The sequence below is a fragment of the Microchirus variegatus genome, assembly GCF_963457635.1.
Source record: "Microchirus variegatus genome assembly, chromosome: 20".
Taxonomy (NCBI): Eukaryota; Metazoa; Chordata; class Actinopteri; order Pleuronectiformes; family Soleidae; genus Microchirus; species Microchirus variegatus.
In genome coordinates this window covers 5,342,669-5,352,537 of record NC_139821.1, presented here as the reverse complement: position 1 = coordinate 5,352,537, position 9,869 = coordinate 5,342,669, and the positions used below count along the sequence as shown (strand labels likewise).

At 40.1% G+C, this 9,869-nt stretch overlaps 1 protein-coding gene across 1 annotated transcript; it reads right to left on the bottom strand.

The window, feature by feature from the left end:
* Positions 1-2,001: 2,001 nt before the first annotated feature.
* chpt1 (choline phosphotransferase 1) lies at positions 2,002-9,725 on the bottom strand. Its single transcript, XM_083907172.1, has 8 exons — positions 9,303-9,725; positions 6,908-7,055; positions 6,661-6,802; positions 6,475-6,559; positions 5,840-5,971; positions 5,601-5,759; positions 5,381-5,506; positions 2,002-3,582 (listed from the first exon to the last, which is right to left on the bottom strand). The coding sequence occupies exons 1-8, from the start codon at positions 9,540-9,542 to the stop codon at positions 3,463-3,465; spliced, it is 1,152 nt and encodes a 383-aa protein (XP_083763298.1). The 5' UTR covers positions 9,543-9,725; the 3' UTR covers positions 2,002-3,462.
* Positions 9,726-9,869: the final 144 nt, after the last annotated feature.

Sequence of the window (9,869 nt, the reverse complement as noted above, 5' to 3'; positions counted from 1 at the left end):
GAAAGTGTGTGTGTGTGTCAAGGAGACCAAAATCTGGTCCGAATGAGACGGAACATAACTTCTGAGGAGAACCCCTAACCCTGTCGTATAGGTTAAGGTTAGGCATTGAGTGGTTGTTGTTGAGTTCAGAGAAAATATAAGGCTTTGTTCCCTTTGAGTTCTTAAAAGGATCGCTGTGGAAATGTGGGTCATTATTGAAGTTAAAAGATGGATCAACACACAGAAAAAAGAAAATAGTGCCACTATTTTAAACATTAATAATTCTGATTCGCTTGAAAATGCCAAACATTTTGTTGTTGTGGGGTTGAGTTTTACCTTTTACTCGTGACGTGGGTTCATTTTAAGGATGAGGAGCATGAAGTACGTGTAGGATGAAGAGTTAATTTGTGTGTCGTCTTTGTCTGTTGTCATTCATGACATGAAAACTTGAAGTGCCTTCTTTGTTCATTCCTGCTTGTTTGAATTTTTTTTTTTTTTTTTTTATGATATTGTAAGTGTCGGCCCGTGCTCGTCGCACCCTTATCTAGTTATTTACAATGAAAATGAATGAGATATTGGATGATATGATAATTCTTACTGTGGTACAATGCATCTGATTCTTGGAGCAACATGTGATACTGCAGCCGCCTGTATGTGCGTCCCTGTGGGACTCGACAGGGTCGCAACTTGTCTGAAATTCAGACTCCCTCAGCATGTTGTGTAACTTATTTTTGGTGAAATATTATCGTAACAGTGAGCCAAGTGACCGGTGCATCTGTAGCCTCAATGCTTGTCACCAGTTTAAAGATAAGAAATGTGTTTACTTTGGCTGTTGTTGTTCAAATAGAATGTCAAACTCAAATGGAAGTGACTCCTTGACGCCGTCAGCAGTTTTCCGCTTCCTCAGAGTCACGCGATGAGTAACATGTTGTCGGAAATGGAATATCATCAGATTTTTTATGAGGTTCCTGACTGAAATAAAAGAGTTTTGGTTCAGTCCTCTTGTTGTTTGCCATGTCACTCTAGCGTTTATTTAAAGTTCAAACATGTGGTACAAATGAGTATTTTCACCACGATGAACATTTTGTATTTATAAGGGCCATTTTTTATATATATATAAGCAAGACCTTTGTTGTGACAGACTATAAAAAAAAAAAAGCTAGCTAGCTTTGTGACCTAGCTAGCTCCCCTCACCATACCAATTAACAGATTTTAAGACTACCTTTACAAAGTTAAATGTAATATTTTAATATTTATATACATATTTTTAATATTTAAGTATATAAAAAAAGGTTAAAACCGGTGCATTATGTTGGCTAGCTGGTTAGCTAGCTAGTGCCACTCTCCATACCAATTCACAGTTAATGCTACCCTTAGAAAGCATTAGAAATGGATTATCATTAAGTAAATAGCACGAGTAATACTTGATAATTATAATGTTTTCATATTTTTACAAGTATATATGAAAAAAAGCCTTTATATTATATATGAATAACTTAAATGTCCACCATGCAACAAATGTAATGCAAGGCAAATCAGGAACTTCTCTTCTGTGAAAATGACCGAGAAAGCTGAAAATATCCAGGTAAACATTTGTCAAAACCTCCATATAAAAAGTCGTCTTATCAAGTTGTCAAGTCTTAAACTTGAAGATTAACCCGAAGACGAAGGTTAAATCCTCGTAATATTATCTGATGGCGCTATCGTGTAAATTCAGTAGCATAGCAAGTTTGCCAAGGGCTCACTATCTGGCAAGCGACAAATGACTGTTGCCCTTTTTGTCTTATGAGTTTTAACATCTTATCAACAAAGTATTTACATGGTAATTAATTAATTAATTAATTAATCAATTAATTAATTAATTAATACAATGAATAAGCGAGCATTTAAAAACCCTGTAGTCTAATTGTAAAATGGCACCAAACTTTGCAACTATTTCATGCCGAGTCATTCAATCACTCACACAAACACGCGGAGGAAAAATATCGTCTTTATTACAATCTTTTCCACTCATACCTGTTAGTAGAAAGGCATTTTACTGTGTCATCACAACAGTGCAATGTGGTGTTGAGAACGATGAATGTACACTTCGATGCATAGCGCCAAAATTCTTCGTAATTTTGGACGCACGCCTCCCCCTTTTTATAACGTGTAAAATCAAGAATACTTTTTTTGTTTTACCGGCACTACAGAAATATCCCTTTTGATCCCAATACACCTGAATAATGAATCAAATGTAAAGTAATCTCTCTATATATGATTGAAAAAAAAATTACAAGTAAACTCAGAAAACAAATCATCATCCTCTACGTGTGTATAAGTGAAGAAATGTCATGATTTATTTACGATTTTTTTTTAATTTTTTAAAAAGCACTGGTATTGTTCATGTTTACATGACATTTCAGTGAGGAAAAAAAAAAACACCCCTTTAAATATGCACAAGTTAAACGGTAATTACAACAAAAATATTTAAGGCGTCTTCAGTTGAATTCTGTACAATCACATATAATTAATAAGCATTAGCCCTTCAGGGAGAAGAACAGAGAGAGCAGAACAGGTCGAGTGTTAATGCGTCATCAGCTCACAGCGCAGAAGGCTGCAGGTTAGGGTGCCGTGTTTCCTTATTTTTTTTTTCCAGGTTTTATGGATGAGATGAGATGAGAAAAAAAGGGTAATAAATAAAAAACTGGAGAAGAGTTTGCGTGGGGAAAACACGAGCCGCCACATTTTCAGCATTAACACAAAGACCGTTAACCCTTCACGTACACTCGCTCCTTGACAATCTGCCAGACCACAAAGTCGCAAAAAAACTTAACTGGAAATTATTTGAGGTTCCTGAGGTCATTTAAAAAAAAAAAAAAAAAAAAAAATGAACGATTTTCAAGCTCCGATTACTTCGTATTTTAGTCACATTCATTGAATAAATAAAAACAGATGTTAAGAAACTCTTCCAATGGGTAATGTATTCAGTTTGGGCAAATATTTGATAGTTTACTAGCTGTTTATTTATTTATTTATTATTTATTTATGTGTTGAATAAATGCAAGAGAGCCTTCATTTTTAACAAATATCTTTTTAAATTTAAATGAATCGGTATTTGACCAAGCTATAAATTACCCGCTGGAAAAAAAACTTGAGTAGAGCGCCCTTTTAATGTAAAAATCTAGGTTTTTATTCTGTTTTTGACATGCACTAATTAAAATGTATTCAAGGGAAACTCTGGTAATAGTTTAGTATGATACATTCGTACATTTCTGGTTCATGTCACCGGTTTTTTTTTTTTTTTAAATATTTTTTTGGTTTTATTGTACCGTGTGGTAGGAGGCAGTTTTACTCTGAAGTGGTCACTTTGTCAAGGCTGCAGTGGCTCAGGGTCGAGGACGTCTCGACAACGACGTCGTCGTCGTCGTCCACGTCCTCGTCTGCTTCCAGGAGCGGGGAGAGGTCCGCGCCCCCCCCCGCCTTCTCCCGCCGGGCAAGCCGTCAGTCGCCGTGGGCGTGGCTCGTCTGCGGCGTGATGCTGAAGACCTGGATGCGCAGGTGCGAGGCGATCTGGAGGCACACGCCCGTGCAGTAGCGCGCTAGATCCACGAGAGAGAGGACCTGCGGGGGGAGGAGCATGTGATTTAAAGGTACAGTGCGCGGGGAAAAAAGAGGAAAAAAGGTCTGAGGAGCTTTTAGGCTGTACAGCCATCACTAAACTCCTTTAACCACAGTTTTAACATGTTTTATTTTGTTTTTGACATGCACTGTTTTAATTCAAATTTAGGGTTGGACTGTACAGCCACTTGCACTATTTACCTACTTGAGTTCATGTACATTAAACCTTTCCAGCATGTTAATATTTCTTATCTTTGTTGTACTTTACGGTGTTGATAATGCATAAAACGCGTACTATTTATTACTTTGACTTACCATTGTTCAGATAAAGGCTAATCTTTTTTTTTTTTTTTTTATCTCAAATGTGCCGCATTTGGTCGTAAAAACGATCATTATACGACATCGGAGATGGAGAAAAATTATAATGAAAATGCAAATTAAGGTATATTTAAAAAAAAAAATCAACACAATGGTTTTGAATGCACTTGAATCTAGTTTCAGTTCAGTTTCAGGGTCCTGGTGTCGTTTTACGCCGAGTCACCGTCACTGTGGGACGCCTGGACGCGACAGACTATTTAAGGTAAAACCTTAAATAAAACACATTGTTTGATCAAGTCCTGCTTTATATGACAAACTTCATTAAATACACATTTAATTGGTACAAATCTTTGAATGGTAAAAAGCAGGAATTATATAATTTTCCTCAATAACTGGTTTCTTCCACTTTCACTCAGCTTAAACCAGTCTTTAATTATCTATCATTTATTGCAGTGATTATTTATTGTCTGATGTTTTTACTGTCGTTACCTTTTTGACCCATCTGCAGTCAAATTTTATCGCCGTGCGGTTGAGAGATTGTGCCGTTAGAGTTCACGGAGAGAAGGCAAAGTCAGATTTATCTGGTTCTTCTCAGAGAAAGTGTCCAGTGAACCTTGAACTACAGGTGCAGCGAGTCTCTGATTAGATGGAATATAAACCCTACAGCCGGTGGCTGGCGTGACTGAACCTCACGTGTAACACATAACGCTGCGTTGTTTTTTCCCCCCGGGGTGGATCCTCGAGATTTGTACCTGTCGTACAGGTTTGTGCTGCAGCCGTCGTCCAAATCAAGTTCAAATCTGGAAATCTGGAACTGACTGGTTGTTTTTCTGGTTTAGTGACTCAGCAACAGTCGCAGCAGCCTATGACTTACTTTTCCTTTCCGTGTTTTAGTGTGAGTTTCAATATTAAACGACACAGAGTGAACACAAACCTCAAATATGTATTTAAATATACATCACACAATTTTTTTTTTTTTTTTAATCTTTTGGCCAAATTTTGAACACATATTTTTTACATTTTTGGCATCAAATCTTTTTTGACTTATTTTGGACAACATACTAACCTATGACTTTTTGGTAAAATTTTGGACAATTTTTTTTTTTACATTTTTGTCAAATTTTGGGCAAATTTTTTTTTGGACGACATACTATGACTTTTTGTCAAATTTTTGACACATTTTTTTTGTGTGACATTTTTGGCAGATTTTTGGCAAAATATTTTTGACTTATTTTGAACAACATACTAATCTATGACATTTTTGTAAAATTTTGGGCAAATTATTTTTTGGACAACATACTATAGTATGACTTTTTGGTAATATTTTGAAAAAAAAATGTATTTACTTTTTTTGTCAAGTTTTGGACAATTTATTTGTTTATTTAAAAAATATTTTTTTTGTCAATTTTTGGACTACATACTGACTTTCCTGTAATGTTCCTAACACAGCCCTTCAAAAATAAAATAGAAACGTGATACTAACCATAGCGATCCAGAGGACGATGTGCTCGTTTACAAAGCTGTTGAAGTACTGGTTGAGGAAGAGGAGGCCGGGGCCAATGAAGGCCGTGTCTGGCAGATGAAGCTCACTTCTGGTCATGTGTGCGATCTGCAACAGAGACGCAGACATGATCATAAACGACATCATGGAAACAGCACTACAACAACAACAACAACAAAACAGTGACAATTCTGAAACTCACCACCAGCTTGTTTGAAATCTTGGCGATGACCATGCCGAAGGTGAGCAGGTAGAGACACGGGTGGTGCTCAAACAAGTGGCTGGACGACTTCTTGAAAATGATGAAGGCTAACGTGAGGATGAGACCGATGTGCATACCAGGACTCAGGACGCTGGTGTCCTACACGACAGGAAGGTTCATTATTAGTCAACGTCCGCACACACTCTTTTACATTAACGTGTAAATGTGTGTTCACTCACAGCCACAGTCGAGCCGTTTTTGCCAACGCCTCCGTTCAAAATGACGTAGAAGTAGTTGTAGCAGGAGTAGAGGGCGCCGCCGATGATGCCCATGATGGGGAAGACGTACATCTTCAGCCCGAGGACGGGCAACTACGGAAACACACGGAGGTCAAATGAATGTGACGATGGAAATCTGCTCACGAGAACTCAACAATGGTGCTCAATGGAAGCTGCTGGCATGCTGAGCATGATGGGAAGGCAAAGCAAATAAATAAAAGGAAAGGAAAAGAAAAGAAAAGAAAGGAAAAAAAAAATGCAGGTGACATCATCAGCTTTTTGAGCCAGATCATGTCCAGTTGATGACCTGTGGCCACGGCATTAGCTACCCATATTTACCTTCTCACTTCGCTCATGTGATGTTAAGTCAAGCCTCCAAAGGCAGCACAGAGTGAAAGTAAAACACAAATTCTACTTTAAGGTGTAGAAGAAAGACGACTGAAAAACTAGGAAACGATGCAGTTGAGAGATTAGTAAAAGTGTGAAAAAGTAAAAGGAGAAGAGTCTCTTACTATACACTCCAGGTGAAATGACAGTGTTTCTGTGAGTGCGCGTGTGTACGGTATGTGCCACAAAACAGCTCTCTACTCGGTTACCATGGTGTGCCAAAGGCTCACGCCACCGAACGCGGACATCAGATACATGATCACGATGGCGAACTGCACTTCTGTGACGTCGACCCTGTGCAGAGAGTGACAGGGGAGAGCGAGATTAGCTTCGGCTGTAGCGGCCGGAGGAACGAGCTCAGCGGGTGAGCGCGCGGACAGAGCGGAGCGACTTACAGGCCGAAGCGGAGCGTGCCGGACACGTAGGTCTGCCAGTGGGCGCAGAAGAACATGAACATCCCGATGAATCCGCAGAAGAACGTCCAGTCTGGGAATCTGCCAATTCCACATGAGATGCATGTTCCGATAGCGACGAACACTGCAAATAAATGGAGGGAAGAAAAAAAACACACCAACAATCAGCGAGTCCATTTTTATAATTATCTCCAGAAATAAAACGGCAGAACAACTGAATGACAAGCACCTGTGGAGACGGCGTCGCAGCCGTGGTCAAAGAGCTCCCCGAGGGGTGAGCTGCTGTTTGTCCTGCGGGCCTGTTTGCCATCGATGGCGTCCAGAGACTGGTAGATGAACAGGCCGAGGGCGCTCATACAGAAGGCCCAACACGGAGCCTGAGAGGCAACCAGGACAAAGTGTTAGGGAGCATTCATTCATTCACTCATTCATCATCTTTATCCTTCACATGAGGGCCATGGGTCACTGGAGCGTCCAATTGACCTCTGTTTGTTTTGGGAGGAAACCTTTTTGGCTCAAAATCACTTGGTTTCATCCATGAGGGTAACATCTGGCAGATTCTACCTCAGCCGTTCATTTACTAGTTTGAATAACTTGAAATGACCAGTACAACTCATAAAATGCTCACCTGCACTTGTCATAAAGTGATTACAGCTCTGACCTTGTGACCTTAAGGTTTTTCTTGCCTCAAAATGACTTTTTTTGTTTTATTCATGAGGTTAATATCTGGCAGATTATAGCTCGTTCTACTGCTCGTCTAACTAGCCAATCACGTGGCAGCTCCTCAGTGAGTTTATTATGCGTGTAGACGACCTGCTGAAATTCAAACCAGCCATAGGAATGAGGAAGAAACTTAATTTATATGACTTTAAACGTGACCTGGTTGTTGGTGCGAGACAGGCTGGTTTTTTTTTTTTAAAACACACAACCATATCTTGAGTTTACAGAGAATGAAAAGAAGGAAATATCCAGTGATCCACAGTTCAGTGACTCATAACCACATTATATATATATATAACCAAAAGCTGATAGACTAGGGCACCACACTTCATTAGGAGTCATCGTGTGTACCCAATAAAGTGGCTAATGAGGGTATCTGATCATTCATTTATAGATCTAGGACATAGTTATGCACTCGATAACATATTTTTCCTTCCCACTTTTACGCATTATTTATCTTTCCTTGCTTACTTCCCAACTAATTTGTACTAATTTATTTGTCTGTAGAAGCAGAGCCCTGTCTGAAGCAGTAATATATGGGTGTGGGTTTCTTCTGACGACAAAAACATGTTGTAACAAATTGTATTTTGGAGTTGCACCACACCGTGTGTGTGTGTGTGTGTGTGTGTGTGTGTGTGCTGTCAGGAGGGATTCCAACTAGGGTGGAGGTTAGCGACCATCTGGACGTGAGCTCTGGCCAACAACACAGTGCGTTTTTTAACCACGACAATGCCAATGTGTGAGAGACAAAGAGAGTCTGTTTTTCTGGAGGGATCAAGAATTCCACACTGTCCTTAAAACTCCGCGGCCCGGGGACGCTCATCGACGGAGAGAGTCTGCTTGTTTAGGGGGAAACAGAGGTTGCCTCAGGGGACACTCTGCCCTGCAGCCGTGGGTTCATACATACACAAGTCCCGATCATATTGCGTTCGTCTGCACTGGCGCAGCTCTTTCTTATCTCATTCATGTGGCAGATTTTCCCTCAGTCCCTGTTGTATTATCTGAGAAATCTGAAAGGCCTCTGCTGCACTCGTGGAATTTGATAGTAACAGCAGCCTGCAATGGACTGTGGACTCGGTTGCAAGGGTCTTATTGTTGGATTGAACAAAGGTGTACATCTGATAACCCCACACACACACATTCTTGTACAGCAGTCGTAGTGAGGACACCCATTGACATAATGCATTCCCAGAACCGTCCTAAGAAAGTTTGAATCACCTGGAGACACAGTTAAAGTGGATCAGTTGATTTTAGGTTAAAAAGGATTTAGCGTTATGTGGCTGGGTCTAAATATGAGATGGATCTTCAGACATTCCATATCAAATTAAATTAAATTCAACATTTACATAGTTTTAGGTCACATGCACTGATGATTGTGTTTACCAATAACCCGTGTTGTTGAACTAAAAAGTCTTGTCTCTAATAAAAGATGAACTGAACAAAAAAAAAGCAGCATCTTGATTGTGATGATGATGATGATGATGATGTCAGATTTGCAGGATTACTGAATCCCATTAACAATCTGAGAGTTTTAAGCATTCTGACAGTGTATGTGGTCATAACACCTTTACAGATTATAAATCAGTGAAGCAACACAAGATAATATACAGTTCGGGGTATGTTTGTGTGCACTAAACATATTCTATTTAATGAAAACACCCACTTTATGTTTACCACTACAACGCCCAGGGCGTCAGCAAACCTAACCCTAATAATTTAACATTGCTGCGCCGAATTAACAAGCATATCCTGTTTATGAAGAGAATGTCAACATATCCAGGCGTTCATACACATCAAGGCTGCGAATAGCTGCTAAAACCTTAAATTAAAGAAGTTCTGGAAGGGGGTTTCGCAATTCGGTATAGTTGACGTGTAGGAACTTTAGCCATGGTGGCTCCACTCACCTCCTCTGTTGCCGTGGGACAATAATAAACAAGCACCACCGTGGAGACGATGTTGACCAGCAGTCCTACAATAGTCAGCGTGTTTGGTGCGACCCATGTCGGAATTTGCTGGACCAGCCAGTTCCAGTAGATCTGACACGGTGGCTCAAACAGGGACCGACCAGACGCGCTGTATTTATGCTCCTCCAGCCGCTTCAGCTGAGCTGCTGACAGCGGCTCCGGCCACAGGAAATGTGGCATAGTTTTTTTCTTTCTGCCTCGTCACCGCCTCAAATTACCGTAAACAAGCTCCGTGTAGTTTACTCGGACCGGGGCTATCTTCTCTCGGGCGACCCCAAAGAACAGAGGCTCATTTAGCGTTTATAGCTAAGTAGTCCAACGAGGCCATGTCCACAGCGGAACCATAAGATGTCGATAGTTCGTACGTTTCTGATCGAGTCACGTCTTGGCAGGAAGCGAGAGACCGGAAGGGAATGAAATGACTGATGTACCGGGAAGTTCAAACGAGGAATGAGAGCCGGGATTTGATTTATGTTTAGAATGTTTATAACTATAGTTTATTTACGT

Bases quoted from the DNA above. Each gene is read 5' to 3' on its own strand.
- chpt1 (XM_083907172.1), bottom strand. From the start codon at position 9,542: ATGCCACATTTCCTGTGGCCGGAGCCGCTGTCAGCAGCTCAGCTGAAG. The intron at 6,803-6,907 runs GTGCTTGTCATT...ATTTATTTGCAG, and splicing joins CTGCGACGCCGTCTCCACAG to TGTTCGTCGCTATCGGAACA. The intron at 5,760-5,839 runs GTGAGTGAACAC...CCTGTCGTGTAG, and splicing joins AAAACGGCTCGACTGTGGCT to GACACCAGCGTCCTGAGTCC.